The sequence below is a fragment of the Ursus maritimus genome, assembly GCF_017311325.1.
Source record: "Ursus maritimus isolate PB19 chromosome X unlocalized genomic scaffold, ASM1731132v1 scaffold_X1, whole genome shotgun sequence".
NCBI lineage: Eukaryota > Metazoa > Chordata > Mammalia > Carnivora > Ursidae > Ursus > Ursus maritimus.
In genome coordinates, this window is record NW_024423319.1 from 4183412 (window position 1) to 4210827 (window position 27416).

A 27416-nucleotide genomic window follows, 5' to 3' on the forward strand; every position below is an offset into this window, starting at 1 on the left:
CGGGGCGGCGTGTGCCGCTCTCCTTACCCCCTCCCTTCCCTCCTTAGGCTTCCTCCTCCGGTGTGTCCCTGGGGTCCAGGCAGGGGAGGGTCTAGGCAAAGGCGGGGCGGCCGCTGCGCAGGAGGCCGGGGCGGCCGCTTGGGGAGCTCGGTAGGACCGCCCGCCCGAGCGTCCCATCCGAGGGCGCAGGCAGAAGGCAAAGGCTCGCGGCCGGCCCACTCTCCTCCATCTCTCTCCCGCTCGCCGGCTTTTGTGTTGGTGCCTCGGAGCTGCAAGGAGGGTGCGCTGGCGGAGGAGGGGGGCCTGGGGAGAGAAGGCACCCCCTTCACGCGCGCGCGCACACGTTGCCGGCGCACGCACACACGCGCGGACATACACTCACAGACACGCACACACACACACGCACAAAGCTCGCTCGCCTCGAGCGCACTAACGTGGCCGTTTTCTTTGTGTGGAGCCCTCGAGGGGGGTTGGGGCCCGGGTCCGGTCCGGGGGAGATGGCGCAGCCCATCCTGGGCCACGGGAGCCTGCAGCCCGCCTCCGCCGCTGGCCTGGCGTCCCTGGAGCTCGACTCGTCGCTGGACCAGTACGTGCAGATTCGCATCTTCAAAATCATCGTGATTGGGGACTCCAACGTGGGCAAGACCTGCCTGACCTTCCGCTTCTGCGGGGGGACCTTCCCGGACAAGACTGAGGCCACCATTGGCGTGGACTTCAGGGAGAAGACCGTGGAAATCGAGGGCGAGAAGATCAAGGTGATCCAGACGGTCAGGTCCGGGAAGGGAGGGATCTGGGAGGGGGCATCTCCTGCGGCATCGCTCTGGTGGTTGTAAACGTCTAGCGCGTGGCCGTGTAGCCGCTTGCCGAGCCCAAGACCCTCGGCCCCTCCTCATTACCTTCCGCCTCTCTCAGTGGCCTGGTTCCCATATCACCCGTTTTGTTTTGTTTTGTTTTGTTTTTTAGGGCTGGCGGGAGTGGTTACACTCCTGCCCTTTGCCCCTGCCTGACATCTGCCACAGGAAAAGCCTGTCTGATCCCATCCTTGACCCTGAGCCAGGAGCAGTGGCACCTGTGGGCAGAGAGAGGCATGAGACATCTCCTGGACCTGGTCTGTGGGATAGATCCCAAAGCACTTTACACATCCTGAGGTCTCTTCTACCTCTCGGGTGCAAATGGGCCGCAAGAACCCACCTGGGCTTAGCCCTTAGGCATTAGAGATGGGGAATAGGTGGAAATCCATAGTGAATGAAAACCGCTTCCTTTTAAATTATGGCTTATGGTTAAGATTAGGGCTGAGGTGGAATAGGGGTGAAGTGGGGGTGGTTCTGGCACAAAGCCATGAGCCCTTTTAAAGCAATTGAGACAGGGACACCCACCAGCCCTTCATAACAGACAAACTTGTTTCCTTGGACAAGTCTCTCTCCAATGGTATCGTCTTTATTTGTCTGCGATACCTAATGAATGAACTGCTTCATTACTCATTCTGTTGGTATTGTCTTCAGCAGGCCTTTGTAAAAATGCAGAGCAACTTACCTAGAGGCCAAGGAAAAGTGTCTTGCCCCCCCTCCCATATTAGTTATTTATCAAATAGGCTAAGTACAAATATTCTTGTCTGACCATTTATGCTCACTTTGGTTCAGAAAAGGTGGAAACTCGATAGGACAGAAATAGTTCAATGTGCAGAAATATTTCTATGTGCAGGAGGACGTGGCAAGGGCAGCTTCATGTGTCAGGGGAGCACAGGGGGCAGGATGATGGGCAGGAATGCTCCTCAAAAGGCACTGGGCACTAAAGGCCAACTCCCCTAGGCCCACAGCTGGGCTTTTCTCGAGGTTCGGGTCTGACCCTGTCGGCTGAAGGTCAGCCTCCCTCCTGCTGGTCAAAGAGCCCAAATGACCCCAAGGCCGTTTTCTGGGTGATGTGTAGAGAAGGGCTGAGTAGTAGTAGGGAGAAGGATGAAACACTCTGAACTGTGCACAACTCCGGATTCCTTGATTATTAAAATGAATGTGTTTTATTTTATTTTTATTGTTTCATGAATGAATGTGTTTTAAGATGGCTTCAGAGACTGGGCCAAGGCACTAGACGTCAGGAAGATGGGCAGCTCAGTCCTGGTAAGGGAGAGCTCTGGAGAACAAGTGAGCCCCAGGGTCAGGAAGATAGGGCACTGTTTTGAAATAGTGACCTTTTTGTCCCTTGCATTTTGAGGAGAATTGCTACATTTCCTTTTTAAGTCAAAAGTAACTATCCGTCTCTATCCTTTTCTAGGGCTCATATGTTGAGGTTTACTTGGATTAGACTTTCTCTGGTGTGTAACTTCTTTCACGCAAGGCTGTAAGATTCTGGAATTTCTAAAACATGCCTTTTTAAAATCCAAAGTAGGAATATACTTGCAGATGTGCTCTTAAACCCTCAAAGACCTTAACATTTAATGCTATTGCTTGCTTAAAATCAAGTGTCCCATTGAGCCAAAGAGTTCTCTGGATTTAAAAGAGGGGAAATAAGTCCACCTGAAATTCATATGGAGAAAAAAGGAAGTGTTTGGGAGTTTGGGGGAGGAGAGAGGAGAGATGATGAGATGACAGGAGGAGAGGAAAAGAGAGGAGGACGCCAGAAAGTGGGAAATGGGAGGGAAAAACAAATGGAAGAGGGCCACTGCCCAATGGCCTTGGGGAAATTTTTAAGACTCTTTCCCTTCTAACACGCCAGTACTTAGTGAAACTAGATTTTACAGTCTTTGCCAAAGATTCCAGACTTTTTTCCAGAGGGCAGAGCCTGTGACAGTGTGACTCACCAGAAACAGAGCTCAGCACAACACCATGTGCCGATAAGTGCTTAATACAGGCTTTTTTGGGAAAATGCTATTTTCGAGAGGGCAGCGCCTTGTGACACTGCTCATGGAGGAGCCTTCTGAGCACAGATTCTGAAGGAGCTCACGGGGCAGGGTGGGGGCGGGGAGATGGTGACCCTGCCTCTTGTAAAGCTGCAGCGGCAGCTCCGGGGCCAAAGGCAGCAGGTGAGAGCAGCATGTCTGTGGGACGAAGGCAGCGAGCACATGATCTAGATAGGAGGAGATTTTGCCCCACATTCCGGCTGGCTTGGAGTTTTTCAGGGAACACATGCCAAATCCCTCCTAGGAGGCGACTGCCAAAGGCTTCTCCCTTTGGGGGAGGGAGAGAAGTCCAGTGTGACAGGCTGAAGTGGCCCTAGACCACAGCCAGCGATAGGAGGCTGTGAAAGTGCCAGCCCCCACAGGGGAATGGTGGCGAGGTCTCTGCAAGCCCTTTCCTCGGCCCAGGAGTAGGGTGTGGCCTTTCCTGGGCGGCCTCTGAGTGTCCCAGGGTAGCGCAGACATCAACCCCTGCAGGGGGATGACTGAGTTATTGGATTGGGGGCTACTCTCTTAATTACCAGGGCCATCTCTAGGGCTTTGAAGCCCCATTTGGTGTCTCCAATCCATGTATCCCCACCCCCCACCCCCGATCATAGCATTTATAATCCAGTGTTTCCTGGTTAACATGAACATCCAGGAAAGCTTCCAATGAGTAGATAATAATAATAATAATAATAATAATAATAATAATAATAATAACTGCTATTTATTGACTAAACCAAGAGCCTGGGCTAGGCGCTTTGCATGCACTATCTTATTTGATCTTCACAGCTGCCTTATGCAAATCGGGCTATTATTATCATTCTTATTTTATAGATACGGAGATCAAAGGTAGGTTAAATAACTTGCCTAAAGGCTCCTGGATCTGAGCTCCAGTCTTTGACCCTTGAGCCCAAGCACTTCTCTGTCTCACTACCCTGCCTTCCCTGGGACAGGGTCAGGATTTCAATGTGGATTCAGAGCCCATCCTCTTTACCACTGCTCCCTGCTCTGGGGGCCAATCTCTGGCCCGGGGGTGTACTCAGTGGGGGGTGGCAGGTGGGGCAGCCAGGCTTGTGGGCTCTTCTAAGCCGGGGGCCCAGGGTTATAGCCCCGGAACTCAGGAGCCTTCAAGATGTCTCCTTCAACTGCACCCCAGACACTGAGTTGAGTGCCTGGGTTTTACTTTTTGCACCTTGACTGTCTCCCTTTGGATGTGGAGAATCAGAGAATGTTCAGAGATGGAAGAGACCTTAAAGAATCTCTAATCCAATGTCCTCATTTAACAGATAGGAAACCGAGGCTAGGAGAGGGAAAGTGACTTGCCCAAGATCACACAGGGACAGGCCTACCACTCAGGTCTCCCCATTCCCTGGCCAGTGCTCTTCCCTAGCAATTTGGGCTAGTCCCATGGTGTGCCCAATCCATGCAGTTACCTGTGACAGGGACACGGAGGGGCATCATATAGGAAAGATCACAGCTCTTCCTGACATCAGCCTATAAGTGTGGGAGCATTCCTCGGCCCCAAAGGAAGGGTGGAGCTTCCTTTAATGACATGATGTGTCCATCTCCTACAGGTTTAGCTCAATCATATTGAGCTTGCCTCAGCCCAAAAGCACCGGAAAATGCCGAATAGGAGTGTGTGTGGGGTGGGATGGGGGAGGTAAGAGAGGGGAGGCTCAGAACTAATTTTTTGAGCCATTCTTTGTAAATTCTCATGGAAGCACCCCTGCTGGTGTCTAATTTGATTCCCCCCACCCCGCCCCACAGCTGGGCACCCCCTCTGCCCCAGCCCTCTGGACCAGGCGAACTGCAGGGCAGCCATGGCCGTGGGGAGGTGCTGCCCAGGACTGTGGACTCTCTTCCTCTGCTGAGCACTTGGACCAACACCTTCCCGTGTTACATTACTGAGTGGACGGAGGCTGAGCTTAGTGTTCCCTCAGAAGCTGCCTGCAGTCAGAATGACATCATGTCTTCCTCAGGGCTTCTGAGCTTCCATCTTCTGCCAGTTCTCTTAATGGCTAATTATCTATCAGTGTGTGTTTCTCTGTCTGCCTTGCTGCCTCTCTTTCTGCGTGTGGGTTTCTCTTTGTCTCTGTCCTCCTTTGCCGTTCTCTGTGTCAGCCTTGTGTGTATCTTAGATGCAGATGGGACAGTCCTGCTAGTTGAAAAAAGATTTGTTTTAGACTTTTCCCATCATCCACTCGGGCATCCTCCAAAGGTTACAGATGTATTTGTCTCTCTTTTTCCACTTCTACCCTCCCCCGCCGGCCTCCAACAAAAGGACATTCATGCCTCATCTATAGAAAGATGCCAGATATGTTCCCCAGGGAAAAGAAATACCCATGTCAGCTAAGAGCACGTGCAGGGGTGGGAGACTTGCTGAAACTTGCTCAGGCAACGGTAGCCCCAGGAAAATGGTTTAAAAGACTAGATTTATCTTTGGCAGCAACCCACACTGTGCCCCTCGACCCTCCTCCCACACCCCTGTCATTTTGGGCCTGCCCCCAGCCACCCATGGCATGTTGCTAGCATTACTCTCTTCTCCCCCTCCCCAGTGACTGTCTTTGCTTTGGCTCCAGCCCATCATCAAGAAGCCAAGCTTTCTGTGCTTTCCAGGAGGGCAACCCGTGGATCCAAGGACCAGTGCTACCAGGACGGCCGATGGGCCTTCTGAGACAATGGCAACGACTGGCACTTGCAGAACACTTATATTTTGCAAAAGCTCTTTCTCGTGTGTTATTTAATTTGCGTAGTCATTTACTCCGCTACTAAGCAGAGGACCTGGAACCCAGGTCTCTCAATTCCAAGGCTACTGCTGCTGCATTTCCCACAGTACCTGCTCAATTAGTTGTCGGACCAGACTTGAGGGTGGAGGTTTCCGGCCAGGGAGGAAGGGAGAGTGCGAATTAGGCACTGTGTCATGTGCTTATAAGGAACGCTAATCCTTACAGCATCCCCACAAGACTGCTGAGGTTATCCTCAGTTTGCAGGGGAGGACACTGAAGATAGAGTAAGTAACTTGCCTAAGGACACCTGACTAGTAATAGCACATGATTGTTCTGAGGTTTGTACCCAAGTTGGTTTGCCCCCACTATGCCCCCCACTAGCCCTTGGAGAGAATAGAGGATCTGGGAGCATGTATGTGGCTAAGGGGCAATCAGCACCCCTGGCTACTGTGTGGATGCAGTGCCTACAGGAAAGGAAGAATGGATGAGAGAAGTACCAGCTGGAAAGCGAAAGGAGATGCTTTCACTGTCTGGCAGGGATCAGGGGTTTGGGAGGATGCTAAGAACAGGGACACCAAACCCCCAAACAAAATGAGGTCATTTGTGTGCAGTGAATCTTTGTGACGACTCTGAGGCCGCATCATCCATTCTGATTTTCTGTTGTGAGCAGCCTGCTTCCTGGCTCACTGCTGGCCATACACAAGGGTGCAAAAAACTTTAGGGGGGTTATAAGGAGCTGGAACGGGAGCAGTGCTATAGTTTAAATTCTGAGCCCCCAAACAAAAATTTCAGGGCTCCCCATGGCATTGGAAAGGCAAAGGAGGTCTACAGCAGAAAGGGTCTTCCCCGCAGCTCCAGCAGTTTGGATGGTATCTACAATTCCAAAGCCAAAGAAAAGCCAAACAGCCAACCTACTCAGCCCCAAGCACCTCACACACTCCCACCCGTGTTCCTGCTAGTGGCAGGTATTTTTAGAGTTCTGAGCTCATGGTGTTAAAGCATCTGCCACATGCCTGAGGGCTGGTAGGGATGCAGCCTTACTCAGAGGCAGGAGTTAGGACTACTGGAGGGTGGGGGTGGGGATCAGGAGCCAAGTGGTAATGAGATTCTTGTGCTATACCTGATCTCTTCCCACCGACCTCCATTCCTTTCCTGGGCCACTCTCCCTTTCTCCCTGCTCAGAGTACTGGCGAGGTGGAAGAAATGAAATCTTTTCCGTCTCTGCTTTCTGACGCAAATCAGTATTCAAGGGCTTAGTTTTTTCTGTGTAACCAAAGTTGAATGTTCTCTCTGAAATCGCCTTGGCAGATATGTAGGATGCCAGACTGCTTCTAGTTTTGGTGGCTCAGGCCAGTACTGCTTTTTGATGATGACGATGATGATGATGATGATGATGATGATGATGATAGCGGCAACCATGGTGACAAGTGATCTGATGCAGAAAAAGAACTGCTTACAAGTCTGGCTGGAGAAATGCCAAGAGCACTGATGAAATAACTAGAGAACAAATAATCTATTCTAAGTGGTGTGGTACAGGGGTGCCAGGGTGGCTCAGTTGGTTAAGTGTCTGCCTTCGGCTCAGGTCATGATCCCGGGGTCCTGGGACTGAGCCCTGTGTCAGGCTCCCTGCTCAGCTGGGAATGTACTTCTCCCTTACCCCCTACCCCCCGGCTCATTCTCTCTCCCCCCCAATAAATAAATAAAAATCTTTTTAAAAATTAAAATATAAATGGTGTGGTACAGACTCAAAGTGCAATAGAAAGTTTTAAGAAAAGAGAATTTAGAGAAGTTGGAGAAAAATGGAGTTTTAGGAAGAAGGCAGATGTGAGCTGAGGCTTGAAGGTTGAGTGAGACTCAGATAGGACAATGAGGGGGTGCCCAGTTCTGCTGGGGAAGGACAGACTAGCATGAGGGAATGAACCGGGTGTAGCTGAGCAGTCTGAAACCAGGCTGGGTGGGGCCAAATTACGACAGAAACTTTTCCATTTGATGCCACATGCAGAAGAGAGCTGTCATGGTTTCCTGAAGAAGAGGGTGCCCTGATCATATGAGCAGGGATTTAGGAAGGCTAGTTTGAAAATGGTATGTAGGAAGCACTGGTGTGGAGACTTCTAGAATCCAAAAGACTCTGCTGTAGTCCAGCAGTGAGGAAAGGAGGGTCTGGCCTAGGGACATGAAAATCAAAATAGAAGAAGGGGTGAATCTGACAATTGTGCCAAAGGAACGTGGCAGTCATGTCCCTAGAGGAGATGAAGGGGAGTGTGGACAATGAAAATTGATGTTCAGAATGATGAGGACTCTGGGGCCCTGTAAGATCTTCACTCAGCAAAGAGATTCAATTATATTTACCAGATTCTTACTGACTGCCAACTCCAAATAAAGGCTATACTTGGTTTTAAGAGCCATAGTAGTCAATTAGTGACCATAATCCAATTTTCTTTGGTAACTGAGAATTGTATAGGGCCTTGGGACCATCATTCTGAGTATGAATTTCTCTTGTCCAAGACTTTGGATGTATAAAGGGACGTAGATGGGGCTGAATGTGTGTCGACTCCAGGGTATCCCTTGGGAGTTGTGTCTTTGTATATATTACTGATATCAGCATTTTTCCTTCATAATTTGGCCTTTATCCCAAAAGCTGAGATGCAAGAGAAAAATCCAGTGAGCTAAATTGCCTTTTACATACCAAAGAAGTGAACTTAAAATAAGCTAAAAGGTGAGATTTTAACACTAACTTTGTTTTCTTTAAAAAGTCATGCAAAAAATGCAAGACAAAGTGATGTATGTTTATAGTAGAAAATTTGGAAAATACAAAAAAAAAAAAGAAAATAAATACCACCTATAGCCCACAGCCCGTAAATAACCTTTAATCTCCTGGTATGTACACTTCCAGTCTTTCCTAGGCATATGTCTATGTTTAATATTTTTCTGAAAAATTGGGACCATACTATATGAAAATTTTTGTATCCTGCTTTTTTCATTTCCTGATATTTTATGAGAATTTCCTCCACCATTTATTCTTTGAAGACATTATTTTTAATGTCTGTGTAATAGTCCATTGTATAGATATGTACATACACTTTAGCTATTCTTCTTTTACTGAGCTTTTAGGTTATTTCCTGTTTTTAAAAAAGTATAAGTAATACTGCAGTTAAGACCTTTGTACAGAATTTTGATCACATCTCTGCTATTTGGTATAGATTTCTGGAAGGGAGATTATAGGCTTGAAGAATTTTGAACATTTTTAAAGTTCTTGATAATATTGCCAAGTCACCCTCCAGAAAAGTTCACCAATTTACATCCATTTTTCAACTAAAAGGTTTAAGATTTTTTGACTCAAGATTTTCAACTAAAAATTTTAGGAAAAATTTTACAAACTCTGAGAGAAACTTCTCTCTATACTTTGATAAGTCCACTCTGCCAGTCTGTGTCAGGGCTTCTCACCACGTTTGTTTGTTTATTTAAAGGATTAAAAAAATTTAATTTATTTATCTGTCAGAGAGAGAGAGAGAGAACGAGCGAGCATGCAAGCTGGGGGAGCGGCAGGCAGAGGGAGAAGCAGGCTTCCCACTGAGCAAGGAGCCCGGTGTGGGACTTTATCCCAGGACCCTGGAATCATGACCTGAGCCAAAGGCAGACGCTTAACTGACTGAACCACCCAGGCATCCCTCTCACCACGTTTTTATAAGATCACAGAACCATGTTTTCTACTATGCATTCTTGTTTCCTTTTCTGACTCCGGATATGGGTTTTGTATCTTCCAGGTTCAGGTGTGGGACACAGCAGGTCAGGAACGCTTCCGCAAAAGCATGGTCGAGCATTACTACCGCAATGTGCATGCAGTGGTCTTCGTCTATGACGTCACCAAGATGACATCCTTCACCAACCTCAAGATGTGGATCCAAGAATGCAATGGGCATGCTGTGCCCCCACTAGTCCCCAAAGTGCTTGTGGGCAACAAGTGTGACTTGAGGGAACAGATCCAGGTGCCCTCCAACTTAGCCCTGAAATTTGCCGATGCCCACAACATGCTCTTGTTTGAGACTTCGGCCAAGGACCCCAAAGAGAGCCAGAACGTGGAGTCAATTTTCATGTGCCTGGCTTGCCGATTAAAGGCTCAGAAATCCCTGCTCTATCGTGATGCTGAGAGGCAGCAGGGGAAGGTGCAGAAACTGGAGTTCCCACAGGAAGCTAACAGTAAAACTTCCTGTCCCTGTTGAAACCAAATGGTGTAAATACAAGATCCATTATTACTGGAGTTTTTTCTTTCCCTTTTTTTCCGTGCCTGCATAACACTGACACCTGCTTGTTTCCATACAAATTGATATTAAAATAAAATTTGTATAGATTATCACATGCCTTCATGTCTTGCTTTCCTCCAAGAAGACATTTCTGGTTGTGCTGAGTAGAAGAGCAGCCCGCCCTCCTAGAGCAGTACGCTTTGCCAAGGCACACTCCCTACCAGCCTTCTATGCCACCTGAATCATTTGAGTCACTTCTTCAGGACTAATTCGTTCTGTCACTCAGTGTCATCGGTGGGCAGAAACACCCAGATGGGATGGGACACAGGCCAGATATGTTTTTCTAGGGTGCCAATGGAGGTGGAGGATAGAGAAGTCTTGAAAGGAGATGTTGATTCATAAATATTTCCTAGGTTCCCTGGATGTCAAAAGTAGGTGGATCTCTCTTTATTGCCCAAAGTTTAAAAAGCATAGGTTACCCAAGGGGCTCAGTTGCTTCCAAAGTAGTTAAATTCTGATTCCCTTGTTTTACCACGCAGTCTCTGACACCTATAGTGGTATTTTCCCCCTACCCTTTCTTAAAGAGGGCAGGGCTCAAGCCACAATCTATTATGCCCCCAGATCCTTGCTGGGTGCTATGGAGGAAACATAGCAAGAAGAGGTTTTGTCCCCTATGTTCCAAGGCCCTCTGATCTTGTGGGAACAATGTACACACTGAAACTACTCGCAAACAAAAGTTAGACAATGACATCACCAAGTTCGAGTCTGAGCTCTGGGAACTGAGAGTGTTATGTACTCGACACAAGGGAGGAGTTACTGAAAAATAACTGACCTTATTTTGTATGCTGAATAAAGTGTTACATTTGGATTGGTAAAGAGGAGGGGAATGGGCCCAAGTAGGGAGGCAGGAATGACCTTGGTGGTTGAGTGAAAGGACGAGCTGAGCATCCCTAGTGGGGAGCTGAGAATGGGGAGGCCTACACAAGAGGCAGGACAGTTTGTTGCTCTTTGAGTCCGTGGGAGTTTTTGGTGGCTCTCCAGCAGTTCTGTAGCTATTTCTTAGATGTCTGGTCCTATGGATGTGAAAGCCCCCTGTCCAATTGTTCAAATAACTAAGAGTGGCTATAAAGGCATAGCTACAATAGCCCCAGATAGATTTCTTAGTTTCGGGGGTGCTCCTTAAGGCTGCTCTCTTGTCGGAAGCCCACGTAAAGAGGGTCCCAGGCAGACAGCCCCTGAGCACTTTCCTCTGGTAGGTGAATTCAGGTCTGTCCCCTGTCCTCCTCCCTGCTCCCTCAGTGAAAGGTAATACATACCAGATGCCCTTCCCACCCAAACAAGTAGCCTGTCCGGTCCTGCCTAGTTGTCCCTACAACCCTCTTGCTCCAGAACTGGCTAACTCCCCACCCCATCCCCATCCCACCCCTCCACCTGGCCTCAGGCTGAGTCCCAGCTACCGGTCTGGTTTTCATCACTTGGCTTCTGCCTGGATCCATCTTTGGAGCCTGCCTAGTTCCCTGGTTAGGCCTGTGTTTTCTTACTAGTTGTCCCCACCCAATACCCTGCCCCTGAATCTCACCCAAGGGGCCGGGAGCCTGTTGTCTGTTGGTGAACTGCCTGCTGAAACCCCTGTTGCTTTGCTTCTCCCCAACAGAATAACCTGGTGCGTTGTCTCAGACTTCAGATGTTGACTCCTTACCCAGGACACGACCTGCTGTTGTGTTGTCTTTGGCACTTGACCTGGCTGCAGGGCCGGGACCGGCACCCGCGAGAGAACAGACTGAGACCGTGAGCCCAGGGAACACGCGTGACCAGACTGAAAACCGGAGCTCCAGAGTGCGCGCGAACCACACTGAAACAGGGAGCTCTGGAGCGCTCACTTGAACTAGACTGAAACCCAGAGCTCGGGAGCCCTCGCGTGCGTGGCTAGACTGAAAACCGGCACTCTGAAGTGCTCACCGGAACCAGACTGATACCGGGAGCTTGGGAGTGCGCATGGGAACCGGGGCGGCTGGTGGTGTTAGAAGCACTAGGACAGAGACGTGCCGGCCCTGGAAGTGAGGGCTGGGAGGGCGGCTGTGGGGCGCACAACCCAGGACGCTGCGGGGTTTTTAGCAGCACTGACAGAAACAGAGTTAAAGTGGCCAAGAGAGCTCAGTGGAGAGCGGACTGCCATCTCTCTGTTCTGAGACAGGGGCTGGGATACGGCCACTGCTGCTCTGACTCTCAGAAGAGTCACAGAAAACAAATCAAAAATCAAATTAAACAATTTATGGAGACCAATGAGAATGAAAATACAACAGTCCAAAACCTATGGGATACTGCAAAGGCAGTCCTAAGGGGGAAATACATAGCCATCCAAGCCTCACTCAAAAGAATAGAAAAATCTAAAATGCAGTTTTTATATTCTCACCTCAAGAAGCTGGAACAGCAACAGAGGGACAGGCCTAATCCACGCACGAGGAAGCAGTTGACCAAAATTAGAGCTGAAATCAATCAAGCAGAAACCAGAAGTACAGTAGAGCAGATCAACAGGACTAGAAGCTGGTTCTTTGAGAGAATCAATAAAATTGACAGACCACTGGCAAGACTTATCCAAAAGAAAAGAGAAAGGACCCAGATTATTAAAATTATGAATGAAAAAGGAGAGGTCACGACGAACACCATTGAAATTGGAAGGATTATTAGAAATTTTTATCAACAGCTATATGCCAATAAACTAAGCAATCTGGAAGAGATGGAATCCTTCCTGGAAACCTATAAACTACCAAGATTGAAACCGGAAGAAATTGATTCCTTAAACAGGCCAATTAATTATGAAGAAATTGAGTCAGTGATAAACAACCTTCCAAATAACAAAACTCCAGGCCCGGACGGTTTTCCTGGGGAATTCTACCAAACATTCAAAGAAGAAATAATACCTATTCTCCTAAAGCTATTTCAAAAAATAGAAACAGAAGGAAAGCTACCAAACTCATTCTATGAGGCCAATATTACCTTGATCCCCAAACCAGGCAAAGACCCCCTCAAAAAGGAGAATTACAGACCGATTTCCCTAATGAATATGGACGCCAAAATCCTCAACAAGATACTTGCTAATAGAATCCAACAGTACATTAAAAGGATTATCCATCACGATCAAGTGGGATTCATACCTGGGATGCAAGCGTGGTTCAATATTCGCAAATCAATCAGCGTGATACATCATATCAACAAGAAAAGACTCAGGAACCATATGATCCTCTCAATCGATGCCGAAAAAGCATTTGACAAAATACAGCATCCTTTCCTGATTAAAACCCTTCAGAGTGTAGGAATAGAAGGTACATTTCTCAATCTCATAAAAGCCATCTATGAAAAGCCTACTGCAAATATTATTCTCAATGGGGAAAAGCTGGAAGCCTTTCCCTTAAGATCAGGAACTCGACAAGGATGCCCACTCTCGCCACTATTATTCAACATAGTACTAGAAGTCCTTGCAACAGCAATCAGACGACAAAAAGGGATCAAAGGTATTCAAATTGGCAAAGAAGAAGTCAAAATGTCTCTCTTTGCAGATGACATGATACTCTATATGGAAAACCCAAAAGAAGCCACTCCCAAACTATTAGAAGTTATAGAGCAATTCAGTAACGTGGCGGGATACAAAATAAATGCTCAGAAATCAGTTGCATTTCTATACACGAATAACGAGACCGAAGAAAGAGAAATTAGGGAATCCATCCCATTTACAATAGCACCAAAAACCATACGTTACCTTGGAATTAACTTAACCAGAGACGTAAAGGACCTATATTCTAGAAACTATAAATCACTCTTGAAAGACATTGAGGAAGACATAAAAAGATGGAAAGATATTCCATGCTCATGGATCGGAAGAATTAACATAGTTAAAATGTCCATGCTACCCAGAGCAATCTACACTTTCAATGCTATCCCGATCAAAATACCGAGGACATTTTTCAAAGAACTGGAACAAATAGTCCTTAAATTTGTATGGAAACAGAAAAGGCCCCGAATCTCCAAGGAACTGTTGAAAAGGAAAAACAAAGCTGGGGGCATCACAATGCCGGATTTTGAGCTGTACTACAAAGCTGTGGTCACAAAGACAGCATGGTACTGGCACAAAAACAGACACATAGACCAATGGGACAGAATAGAGACCCCAGAAATGGACCCTCGGCTCTTTGGGCAACTAATCTTTGACAAAGCAGGAAAAAACATCCAGTGGAAAAAAGACAGTCTCTTCAATAAATGGTGCTGGGAAAATTGGACAGCTACATGCAAAAGAATGAAACTTGACCACTCTCTCACACCATACACAAAGATAAACTCCAAATGGATGAAAGACCTCGATGTGAGACAGGAATCCATTAAAATCATAGAGGAGAACATAGGCTGCAACCTCTTTGACATCGGCCACAGCAACTTTTTTCATGACACATCTTCAAAGGCAAGAGAAACAAAAGAAAAAATGAACTTGTGGAACTTCATCAAGATAAAAACTTCTGCACAGACAAGGAAACAGTCAAAAAAACTAAGAGGCAGCCCACGGAATGGGAGAAGATATTTGCAAATGACACTACAGATAAAAGACTAGTATCCAAGATCTACAAAGAACTTCTCAAACTCAATACATGTGAAACAAATAATCAAATAAAAAAATGGGCAGAAGATATGAACAGACACTTTTCCAATGATGACATACAAATGGCTAACAGACACATGAAAAAATGTTCAACATCATTAGCCATCAGGGAAATTCAAATCAAAACCACACTGAGATACCACCTTACGCCAGTTAGAATGGCAAAAATTGACAAGGCAGGAAACAACAAATATTGGAGAGGATGTGGAGAAAGGGGATCCCTCTTACACTGTCGGTGGGAATGCAAGTTGGTACAGCCACTCTGGAAAACAGTGTTGGAGGTCTCTTAAAAAGTTAAAAATTGAGCTACCCTATGATCCAGCCATTGCACTACTGGGTATTTACCCCAAAGATACAGACGTAGTGAAGAGAAGGGCCATATGCACCCCAGTGTTCATAGGAGCATTGTCCACAATAGCCAAAGCGTGGAAGGAGCCAAGATGCCCTTCAACAGATGACCGGATTAAGAAGTTGTGGTCCATATATACAATGGAATATTACTCAGCTATCAGAATGAATGAGTTCTCAACATTTGCTGCAACATGGACGGGACTGGAGGAGATAATGCTAAGTGAAATAAGTCAAGCACAGAAAGACAATTATCACATGATTTCACTCATTTGTGGAACATAAGAAGTAGGAAGATCAGTAGGAAAAGGAAGGGAAGAATGAAGGGAGGGTAAACAGAAGGGGGAATGAACCATGAGAGACTGTGGACTCTGGGAAACAAACTGAGGGTTTCAGAGGGGAGGGGGTGGGGGATTGGGATAGGCCAGTGATGGGTATTAAGGAGGGCACGTATTGCATGGTGCACTGGGTGTTATACGCAAATAATGAATCATGGAACATTGCATCAAAAACTGGGGATGTACTGTATGGTGACTAATATAACAAAATAAAAATTATTTAAAAAAAAAGGAGATATCTTTGAAGAGAGAATGTTTGAGCTGAGACCTGAATGAAGAAAAGCAACCAGGGATAATAAGGTCAGAAAAAGAACCCCAAGCAGAGGAATCGGCAAATGCCAGGGCCCTGAGGCAGAAATGAGTTTGGTGCGTTTGAGGAACTGAAAAGAGGCTAGTGTGAGCAAGGGGGAAAATATGGGAGGTGAGGTTGAGAAGTAGGTAAGGCCAGGTCTATTGGCTAGGGTTTTATTTACGTGTAGTGGGAAGCCAGTGGAAAGTTTTAGCATCATCTGGACTCAGTAACCTTTGGAAAGACTCAGCAGACTAGCTGACCAGCAAGAAAGGGAAAAGCCTCTACTTTTTCTTAGCTCCTCTGAGAGGAATAGACACCTTTCCTGGGTAACTCCTGAGTGTGGGCCTCAGGACTGTCACCTCAGCATTTAAATATGCTGGCTGGCCGCCACCTTAAAAACCAGACTCTGAACTTTCCCAAGACTATCATCTTTTGGTCCTGCCAAGGCTCTGGTAATTTTGCTGTGACTAGCAGGCACTCACCAATCCTACCTGCCTCTGTCCTCTGAGTTTCACCTTCGTGATCCTGTTCTTTCCTGCAGTAATGACACTGCTCTTCCTCAGGTACCTGGGAACAGCCAAGAAGTCTTGGAATCCTGAGACTCTCCGGGCTTCACCCAGTCTCCCAGCCCTAGAACTTTCTGCTGGCATCAGCAGGGTGGCACAGTGGCCTTCAGGCATCCATCGGATTGAGACAAATAATTTGGGAATGGGCTGTTCCCAGAATGCAACCAGACGGAGGGGACTCAGGAGGCCAGAGAATCGTGACAACCTTGTTGTGAGGGTTGTGAGGAGCAGGGAGAATCAAATGAAGTAAGGTGCTTCCAGGCCTCTCATTCAGCCTATGTCTCTGGAATGATCCATGATGGCCAGGATGTCTCCTCTACAGCTCCTCTTTACTTTTCGGAGCTATACCCTTGAGTCTTCACCTGTGTAACAGAGACAGGACCCAGAGAAATAACTACCAACATTTGAATGCCTATTATATACCAGGCCCTGTGCTAAAACACTACATTCCTTCACTAGCTCATTTAATGCTCCCTCAACCCTATGAGGTGCAGATAATTATTTTCATTTTACATATATGAACATAGATATGCTGACAGACTTAGTGACTTGTCCGATATAGTAAGTGGCAAAGCGAGATCTGTCTTAAGTCTAGGCTCTATGATATTATACTGTCTTTCTAGCTAGTTCCAAGCTCCAGAACCCTTGCAGGAATTGCAGGTTCACTTCAGCCAGTCCCCCTGATCCATGGGGGTTTGGCAAGCAGGTCACTCAATATCCAGGAGGCCAGAATGGGAACATTCCTCCTTGAATGGGACCCTTGACGAGATCTCTGCAAGAAGCCCAAGTGGCTGACAGAATTGTCAGCTCTGAGCCAAAGGAGTCCCAAGATATCCCTGCCTTGGACAATAGCTGGGAACTATATAGACAGCTGGATTCTGCTGCTCAGCCTTTGGGGCTGTAGGATATTGTCACTGCCCCCCCAACTATCCCTCTCCCAGTATCTGTGCATTTGCCCAGGCCACCAGATTCAGCCTGATGGACTTGTTTTGGCCAAGTTCAATGAGGCAGAGGACTATCTCAGCAGGATCCTTTGGTCACAGAGCCCAAGACCAGATGCTGCTCTGAGCACCACCACCTAGAGCAGTGCCCAGGAGGGATACCCAGTCCAGAATAGCTGGAGAAGCCCAGCCCTCAAGTGAAACTGGCTCCAGCCCATCCTGAGTGTGGAGTGGGGATGGAGGGTGTGGAGATGTGCTGAGAGCTCCCTGGGTATCAAGGTTCAGCTTCTCTAGCAACTTCAAGTGGCAGATGCAGAAAGAGGTCAATGATTATCCTCTTGTAACACCTGAGGGGACAGAATCACTGCCTTAACTTATAGACTCTCCTCCACTCACCATCCCTCATCCCCCCACTGGGAGAGGCCTTGCTCCCTCTAGAAGGGCTGGCCTAGGTTCCACTGGTTTCAAATCTTGTTCTGACTCCAAGTTCCCTTAAATATCTATGACCCTAACAACTGGCACTGGGGCAGCAGGACCGAGATAGGGTCCCAGAAATTCCCTTAGATTAGCGGCTCCCAAATGCTGGCTCATAGCCAACTCTATGAACTCACTTGGCAACTTGTTAAAGTACAGATTCCTGGGATACTAGCCCCAGATACTCTGGTCTACTAGATCTGGGGGCAGGGCTCAGGAATTCGTATTTTTAAAATGTACATAGTTGGTTCTCATGTGCCTCCAGGTCTCTTCTCTCTGGCTTGTGCTCTCTCTGGGTAACTGGGTGTCCCCAGGCTTCCTGATGAACTCTCAAATCAGAAACTACCTTTCCCAATCCAGAGCTTCAAAACTAGTGATCTGGGCAACCACCTAACCCAGCCGCCCTGAGGACCACTCCACGCAAGACTCAAATTGGTAATTCAGTGGAGATTGCACGCCTGCTGTGTGCCCTCTGCTGGTTAAAATTCGTGAAGGTTGGAAAGTGTTTACCAGTAGGAGTTTTTCTGACTGGTACTGACCATTTCCTGGGTTGGAAACCCGTACAGAAGGAGGTCCCAGTCTGGGCATTTAGACACCTGAAACTAGAAGAACTACTAATTTTTTTAAAATAGCTTTATTGAGGTATAATTGATATATTAAAAAACGGAACTTACTGAATTTATACAATTTGATGAGTTCGGGCATAAGCATGTACCCATAAAATCATTACCACAATCAAGGTTATAAACCCATCCATCACCTCCAAAAGTTTCTTTGTGTCCCTCCTTTTTTGGTGTGTGGTAAAAACACCTAACATTTGTTAAGAGGGGAGATCTCATGTTAAGGGGTACCCTACGAAGTAAGCTACCTCTACCAAATCACTAGGGCTCACCTCTCCTAAGGGAAATCCGCAGACCCTGGTAGGAACTACTAGATGGCAGCAAGGAGGGGGAAGAGACATTGCGAAGCACCTCACCTGCCCTGGGAGCTAGGTTTTGAAGCTGGGTGGGCAAGGAAGCCTGAGTCTTAGGAGATACCATTGAGGGCACAAGAGTAGTCCTCTATGCCAGCTGAAATAGACTGAGAAACGGACCTCAAGACCTGAGCTGACTCTGTAGTTGGTACTTAATCCCTTCCCTAGTGATAAAGTAAGTACTGTGACCCTTCGCATTTAATCTTAAAGTACTGGAGGAAGCATCAGGTAAAAGCATGGATAAGAAATCTGGCCTACCTGATCCTTACCCATCAATTCCAGGTGGAGATCCCAATGCTTCGGATAGAGGATGTAGCCCCGGTACTGTGGTTTTGCCTATCCTTCCAAGGAGATCATTAGATGGGAAGAATATCAGACCTAGCCTAGTTTCCAACCTCTATTCCTCCAACTGAAATAATAACAATTATTAATGGCAGCTAATGTTTTTTAAAAAAGATTTTATTTATTTATTTGAGAGAGAGAAAGTGTGTGTGTGAGAGAGAGATCACGAGCAGAGGGGCAGGACAGAGGGAGAAGCAGACTCCCCACTGAGCAGGGAGCCCAATGTGGGACTCATCCCAGGACCCTGGAATCATGACCTGAGCCAAAGGCAGACGCTTAACCAACTGAGCCACCCAGGCGCCCAACATTGTTTACTATGCACCAAGTACTCGGTTATGTGTTTAACATGGGCTATCATGTGTAATCCTCACCATAACCTGTGAGGCACGGAATGATCAAAGTAGCTGCCCAGGGTCACAATGCTGCCCAGTATTAGAGCAGGGTATGACCAAGATCTAACTGCAGAGCTAGTCACAATGCTAACTTCTCTTATTCTTCTCTGTTTCTCTTAAGCCCAAGAGGAGGATGTGTTCCTGGGCCTGGGACTAAGGGCTCTACTCCTGCTGCATTTAAGACTAAGTAGTCGATGAGTTGGGAGTTGATGCTAGATGCCAGGTCTTGAACTGGCTTAATCACTATTAGCTCAGGTATAGGCCCAGAACCTGGGGGCAGGGGCTCAGTAGGCAACCAAGGATCAAACTGTCCTCCTAGGATGGGAGGGCAGGATAGGGAGATGGAAAGTCTAGGAATGGGCTGGTTCAAACAATTGGAACTGTTTTCATTCAAAAGAGGTATTTTAGAAGAGCTTCTTGCACCATTTGAGATGGGAAGAAATGACCTCTAAGATCCTTTCCAGTGCTCCTTTCCTATGAACAACAAACAGTGGGACCATGCATTAGCTTTTTAAAAATGTTCATATGTATTTTTTTTAAAGATTTTATTTATTTATTCGACAGAGAGAGAGACAGCCAGCGAGAGAGGGAACACAAGCAGGGGGAGTGGGAGAGGAAGAAGCAGGCTCATAGCGGAGGAGCCTGATGTGGGGCTCGATCCCATAACTCCAGGATCACGCCCTGAGCTGAAGGCAGACGCTTAACCGCTGTGCCACCCAGGCGCCCCTAAATGTTCATATGTATTTTAAGCCACCTATGAAGATAATGCAGTTTTAGGCCTCTGAATAAGGATTGCTTATTTGTCTACAGACCAGAAGTCAGCTTTGAAATTGTGCATATCTTTTATTAATGAAAATGCTCAGATTTGACTAAAGCTGGGGCAGGGAGGATAATGTTTCTGTAATGTGAACAAGTCAGTACTTCCTGATACTATTTTCAGAATGCAAGTGAACTCAGTTTGCTCATCTGTAAAATGGGATTAAAAACCATCTTTACAGGATTTTTTTTGAAAATTTAACTAATATATATGAAAAGTAGTTTATGGAAAAAAGTTTATATATTATACTTATTCAATTCCTCTGACATAAAGAACACCAGGAAGAAATGAAAATGAAAGATCATTCAGGTTTTTCCTAATAATTCAGTTCTGAAAAAGAAGCTGCATTGAATATGTTCTTTTAAATTATTCAGAACTGTGGTAATTTGACCACAAAGCCACTTGAAAGTCACCAAAAGAACTAAATAAACTTTTAAAATCACTTCACATTGTGGTCTTTAGGACATTTGATTTAATCAATAAGACAACTGGTTAAATAGCCTAGTTATCTAAGGTTGAGATATTTACTGATTCACTCAAGAATTCTTACGCTCCAGGGGTGCCTGGATGGCTCATCGGCTGGGCATCTGACTCTTGGTTTCAGCTCAGGTCATGATCTTGGGGTTGTGGGATAGAGCAGGCATCGCGCTCCGTGCTCAGCAGGGAGTCTGCTTGTGATTCTCCCTCTCCTTCTGCCCTCCATTCATTTGCGTGCACGTGCACTCTCTTTCTCTCAAATAAATAAATCTTAAAAAAAGAATTCTTATGCTCTGAGGCTCTGAAGACTTGCTAGAATTACCCCATTGTATTCTTAAAATTTTATCAAGCAAAGAAACTTGTACAACTTAAAATGTTCCTTCTACGTTATAATTAATTTAGTCTGGTAGATATACTGGAGAAGATGGAAAGCAGGAAGGAGATAAGGGGCAAACAGAGCAATTCCAAGACTGAGTAACAATATCCTTAACCTCTGAAAAAAGGGAACTTCTTAATCATTTCAGAGTCCTACAAAAAGGCCACTTTACTGTTGATATTTACAATTATACTTTCCCACAAAATTAATAACATTGGATAAGTAGCTGAGATGCCTGGAAACGAATTGCTGGTAATAATTACTAAAAAGCATCCCGTATGGAAAGGATTCCCTAAGCACGAAAGACATGTTTTCCTCCAAAGCAGATCTGGAGGAAATGAACAAATCTTCTATACTAGTCGCCAACAAGGCAGTGTCGTTCCATAGCCTTTAGACAGAACTGCATTCACTTCCAACGTTGCAAAATTATACCCCATGTAATTGAAGCACTGTGATAAAACATCACGCAGCAGTTCGGAGGAATGTGTTGTGAGACCTGGGAACTAGAACACAAAGTTCCAGATAACCACAGTGCTGATGGATTGCCACTAAAACTGTCAAGGAGAAGAGTCCACTGACGAGTGGCTTCCAGAGTCTCCTCTCAGCAGTGGTAATAGTAACAGCAACGAAAGCAGTTAACAGCAGGAGCAGCCGCAGAAGAGCACTAACATGAGTGGTAGGATTGGGAGCAGCGGCATTTATCCAATGCCTACTTTTTGTCAAGCCAGTGCCAAATCTTACACACACACACACACACACAAATTGTTATAGCAAACTTGTGAGGAAGTTGCCATTACATACCTTTCACTGATGAAAAAGCCAAGGCTTGAGGTAGACTATTTGAGGCTACACAGCTGGTTAGATACAAAACCAGGATTTAAACCTAGGACTGTCTTATTTCAAGGTTTAACTCTATGTACACCAGCATACATCACAGTGGTCTGAATAAGTGGGTATTTTTCAGTGTGAAGGATTACAAACAATAGAAGAGATACACCTTAGCCTCCCCGAGTTTGTTGAGAACAGCAAGCTTTTCCAGGGGGTCGAATAACAAAGTGACAGGAGTGAGGCTGAAGAGGGATCTCAAAATCAGAGAAGTGAGGTGTGTGAGTTTGAGTGTGAGGCGAACCATGGTGTGGTCAAGGGAAGGGCAGTATAATTTAGGGAAAATACCTTAATACTATTTTAAAAGGCAGTTATGACTCAGACGAACCTAGGAGCATTCACAGATGTCCCATAAAAACAGAAGTCTGGTGAGCTTGAGACACGAAAAATCTAATGGTGTGCCGACCTTTAGTACTCTGTGCTTCACCAATCACTCTCAAGAAAGACACAATGGGTTAAGGAAAAGAAAATCACCAGAAATGACTGTAGGAAGGTCATAATGAAAAATAGGGTGGGCGCGCCTGGGTGGCTCAATTGTTTAAACATCTGACTCTTGATTTCGGTTGGGTTTGTGGTCTCAATGTTGTGAGATTGAACCCTGCCTCCAGCTCGGTGCTCAGCAGGGAGTATGCTTGGGATCCCCTGTCCCTCTCCTTTGCCCCCCCCCCCCCCGCTCTTGCATGCATTCTCTATAAATTAAATAAATGAATGAATGAATACATAAATAAAAGAAAAATAGGGTGAAGATTAGGGCCATTCTATCTGAATAAAATGAAAACAAAAATAAATCAGGAAGGGTTAAACTTTAACAATAATAGTAACAATGGTGACTTACATTCCTGTGTGCCACTCACTGTTCTAAGTGCTATACACACGTATGAAGTCATTTAATTCCCCCAGCCCTAGGAGTAGGTGCTGTTGTTTGCATTTTACAAATGAGGAAACTGAGGCACAGAGCTCAAAGTCACACATGTTTAATCATTGATAGGGTAGGAACTCCATCCCACCTAAGCAGTCTGCTGGAGGGTCTGGACTCTTAGCCCCTCCATCACATTGCCCCTCGAAGGTACAGGGAGGGTTTACTCTGGAGTCCGGTACTGAAGCTCATAATCTTAGTATCAAGGGAGATCTCTTGAAGCTGTGTAAGCAGGAAGTAAACTTTACAGAGTAAGAAACTCCTTAATAGATAATAATAGGCTGAAAATAGCAATGGTTTCAAGAAAAGTAGGCAAGTGCATAGATTGATAAGCTAAGCATAAGTTATAGAGAGAAGCTAGACATTATTACAATCAGAGTCTGAAGCTTCTGGAGTTTGAAATAATATAAAATGACGATGCCCTCCAACACAAATTACTGGTCTATTCCAGTTATGTATTTCTTAGATTTTACAAACATCATAATGAGCATACGATTTTTTCCCAATGTAGGAAAAAATCTAGACTACTTAGAAAAAATTCTAAGACTATGAAAATGGATATTACTAGCCTCCAGCTACATAATGCCACCTTACAAATGATTCATGACATGAATGAAATGTCTAGAAGTTCATCTTAGGCAACGCCCTCATTCAACTATTTTTTATTTTTCAATTCAGAAAATCTGACAATAGTCTGGGTCAGCATTCTCCACACTGTATCTTGTGGAGATGGATGTTTAGAAGTTATTAAGTGGGGGGGGGGAATTCCAGGGTCCAGTAAGTGCTCACTAAATTCTCCTGGAGAACCACAGACCACATGTAGCATGAACAATCCCATAATAAAGATCTATGCAACTGTAACCCAGTATTTCCTACATTATTTGACCATGGCACCTTTATGTTGCAGACCATTTATAAATTATGGACATTCATTCCAGATCTAGATGATTTCCTTTGGACAAGTAAAGACTGTTACTTTTACAAGAGTCCAGGAGGAGAGTTAACCATGCCTAGGAGTGATTGGGGTATTTTGTTCTCTCAATGTTGAAAGAGTCCCTGTTTCTGCTATTAGGGATGGTGGTATGTGGCATTCTGAATTCATTTTCTCCTAAGAACAATTTATACCAGCCACTCCTTAGTCTCCTCCGCTGATTCCCTCTCATCTCTCAAACCTTTTATTGTTAGCATGCCCTGGAGCTCCATCTGTGGACCTTGACCTTTCTCTCGCCCTGTTCTATTCCTTGGTGATCCATAGTCTTGTGACTCTTTAATAAATTTAAAGGTTACTGACAGCCTGGGCCTCTCCTCTCAACTCCAAACTCACACAACAGGATGTCCACGACATCCCCACTTAGGATATCTGTTAGGCACCTCAAATGCAAACATGTCCCAAATCAAAGTCCTCATCTTCCCTCCCAAATCTACTCATACTTTAGTCTTCTTCATTTCAGTTAGTAACATCACCTTTCCAGTTGCTTTAGCTCATGACTGTGCTGTCCTCCACAACACTACTTCTCTCATACTTCATATCCAAATCCATAGCAAATTCTGTTGGCTCAACCTTCAAGATATGCCCTCAGTTGAGCCACTTATCACCTACACTCTCATCATCCTAATTAAACCTCTATTATCTCCCAGCTGGATTATTACAACAGCTTCGTAGCTGATGTCCCTAATTCTGCCCTTGGTCCCCTGCAGCTTATTCTCAAGACAGCAGTTAGGGTGATCCTGTTAAGACTATAATAAAGAATTTTTGTGGGGGTGCCTGGTGGCTCAGTCAGTTAAGCGTCTAACTCTTGCTCTCAGCTCAGGTCTTGATCTCAGGGTCATGAGTTTAAGCCCCACACTGGGGTCCACGCTGGGCATGGAGCCTACTAAAAAAAAAAAGATTTTTTGTTTTTCATTGAGGTAGAAAAGACTTCTCCATTCAGAATCCACTAACGGCTTCCCGTCTCTGAATGAAAGCCAAATCCTTACAATTGCCTAGGAGGCCCTATACTATATGGTCCACATCACCTCATAGGCCCCATCTCCTACTACATGCTCCCTCTAGCCCCACTCCACTGTAGCCCCATCAGTCTTGTTGCTGTTCCTTGAGCTAGGCATGATCCTACTTCAGGACTTGTTCTTTCCACCTTTCATCATTATGTTAGCTGATTTTTATTAGGTTAGGTTAAAAAGGTTTCCTTCATATTTCTAATTTGCTAAGCTTAAGTTTTTTTTTATAGAGGTGAGATTCACATACCTTAAAATCTAAAAAGTCAACCATCTTAAAGTGAACAATTCAGTGGCATTTAGTACATTCACAATGTTGTATAACCATCTTTATTTAGTTCCTAAACATTTTCATCATACCCCAAGGTCAACCCTGTACCCATTAAGTAGTCACTCCCCATTCCCCACTGCCCTCTCAGCCCCTGGCAACACCAAACTGCTCTCCATCTCTATGGATTTATCTATTCTGGATATTACACATAAATGAAATTATACAATATGTGATCTCTTATGACTGGATTTTTCACCTAGCATGTTTTTGATGTCCATCTACCTTGTAGCATATATCAGTACTTCATTCCTTTCTATGGCTAAATATCACTCCACTGTATGAATATACTACAATTTATTTATTCCTCCATCTGTTGGTGACACTTGGGCTCTTTCCATCTTTCAGCCATTGTGAATAGTGCTGCTATGAACATGCATGTATGAGTATCTGAGTCCCTGCTTTAGATTCTTTTGCATATATACCTGGGAGCAGAACTGCTGGGTCATATGGTAATTCTTTTTTTTTTTTTTAAAGATTTTATTTATTTATTCGACAGAGATAGAGACAGCCAGCAAGAGAGGGAACACAAGCAGGGGGAGTGGGAGAGGAAGAAGCAGGCTCATAGCGGAGGAGCCCGATGTGGGGCTCGATGTGGGGCTCGATTCCACAACGCCGGGATCACGCCCTGAGCCGAAGGCAGACGCTTAACCGCTATGCCACCCAGGCGCCCCCATATGGTAATTCTATGTTTTAACTTCTTGAGGAACTGCTAAACTGTTTTCCACTGTTGCTGAACCATTTTACATTTCCCCCAGCCTTGTGTGAGGGTTCCAATTTTCCCTTCAGGACTTTTGCATTTGCTATTCTCCCTCTGGAATGCTCTTCTAATAGATAAGCCAGTGGCCTACTTCCTCACTTCCTCAGGTCTTTACTCAATGTCCTCTTCTCACAGAGGCCTATCCTGACCACCAAATTTAAAATGGCAACCTCCCAACCCCAGCCCATACTTACCATCCTCCTTGCCCACTTTATTTTTCTCCATAGCACTGATCATCATCTAACATACTATTTAATTTTCTTATTTTTTATCGTCTTGTTTTCCACCACTGAAATGTAAGCTCCACCGGGGAAGAGATTTCAGTCTGTTTTTTTCCAGCACCTAGAATAGTGTTAGGCACATAGTAAGTGCTCAGTAAGTGTTGGCTGAACAAGTAAGTGAGGCCTGAAGAAATGTTTTGGCGAAGTGTGACAAAAAAGAGCAAGAAACTGTCTCTGTAGTTCAGAAGCTATTTTTCTAAGAATGGTGATGCATTGAAACTGGGCCAATCACACCTCTTGTTCACCTGTAACCTTTTAAAAAGCACACAGGCAAGAGATGGCTATTTCTGAAACAAATGAAAGAACTATTTAGAAAAGCCTGAGGGTAATGGGATCAAAATGTCAAGCTAAGACTCATTTGTACCAATTAAAACTCAACTAACTGCCTATAATAACCAAGCTTAGTGTTTACTGTTTGAAATGTTTTATTTAAAGAAAGTAAAAAAAAATGGTGCTACAGGACACAGAACCTTAAGAATATTATACTTTCAGAAAATGAACCTAAGACATACTGTCAGAAATAGAATCCAATGGAAGAACAAAAAGATGTACCCCTACCTAAAATATTGCTATAGCAACAATGTAGTTTCTCATATTCTCAGACTACAACAGAGCCAGGGAAAATATCTGCATATAAAAAGAGAATCTATGTTGAAACCACAAATAATTTATAACTGGACAAAAGTTTAAAACTTGATGTAATTAGTGCCGAATTTTTCACTTGAGAATGGTTAAGATGGCAAAATTTGGGTTATATATTTTCATTATAAGTTTTGAAAAGTAAAAAAAAAAATGGATAGAAAGATAGTGGATGAAGAAACATTCTGGGGACAGATATGGAAACAAAGACTCGAACATTGCCAAGTCTACTATTAAAAAACAAGTAATAGTAGAAACACTAATAAGAAACAACACTTTTGGAGATTTTGGAAAATCATTTACAGCAGAAATCAGTCTGGAAAACTAAAACTAATGGATTTAACTTTTTTGACTATGAATTACAAGAAGTAGACTGACTGTGTAACAGGTGGCCACTGAAACTGGCTTTCAATATGTTTCTGCTATAGGCTGAACGTTTGAATTCATATGTTGCAACCTAATCCCCAATGTGATGGTATTAGGAGGTGTGGCCTTTGGGAGATGACTGCATCAAGAGGGTGGAGCCCTCATGTGTGGGATTAGTACCCTCATAAATTAGACCCCAGAGAACTCTCTCACCCCTTCTGCCAGGAGAATACAGCAATATCCTTCTACGAACCTGGAAGTGGGTCCTCACTAGACACTGAATCTGCCAGTGCCTTGATCATGGACTTCCCAGCCTCCAGAACTGTGAGAAATAAATTTCTGTTGTTCATATGATACCTAGTCTGTGATACTCTGTTATAGCAGCCCAAAGGGACCAAGACCGTTTCAAAGTACAATTAT

The 27416-nt window shown here is 45.2% G+C and overlaps 1 protein-coding gene across 2 annotated transcripts; it reads left to right on the forward strand.

Moving 5' to 3' along the window:
- Positions 1–181: 181 nt before the first annotated feature.
- On the forward strand, positions 182–9946 carry RAB33A (RAB33A, member RAS oncogene family). 2 transcript variants are annotated; one of them, XM_008701631.2, is made up of 2 exons: positions 182–767; positions 9366–9946. In XM_008701631.2, the coding sequence occupies exons 1-2, from the start codon at positions 498–500 to the stop codon at positions 9819–9821; spliced, it is 726 nt and encodes a 241-aa protein (XP_008699853.2). In that variant the 5' UTR covers positions 182–497; the 3' UTR covers positions 9822–9946. The 2 variants fall into 2 exon arrangements, with proteins under 2 accessions (XP_008699853.2, XP_040496673.1); XM_040640739.1 differs by having other exon boundaries at positions 185–755.
- Positions 9947–27416: the final 17470 nt, after the last annotated feature.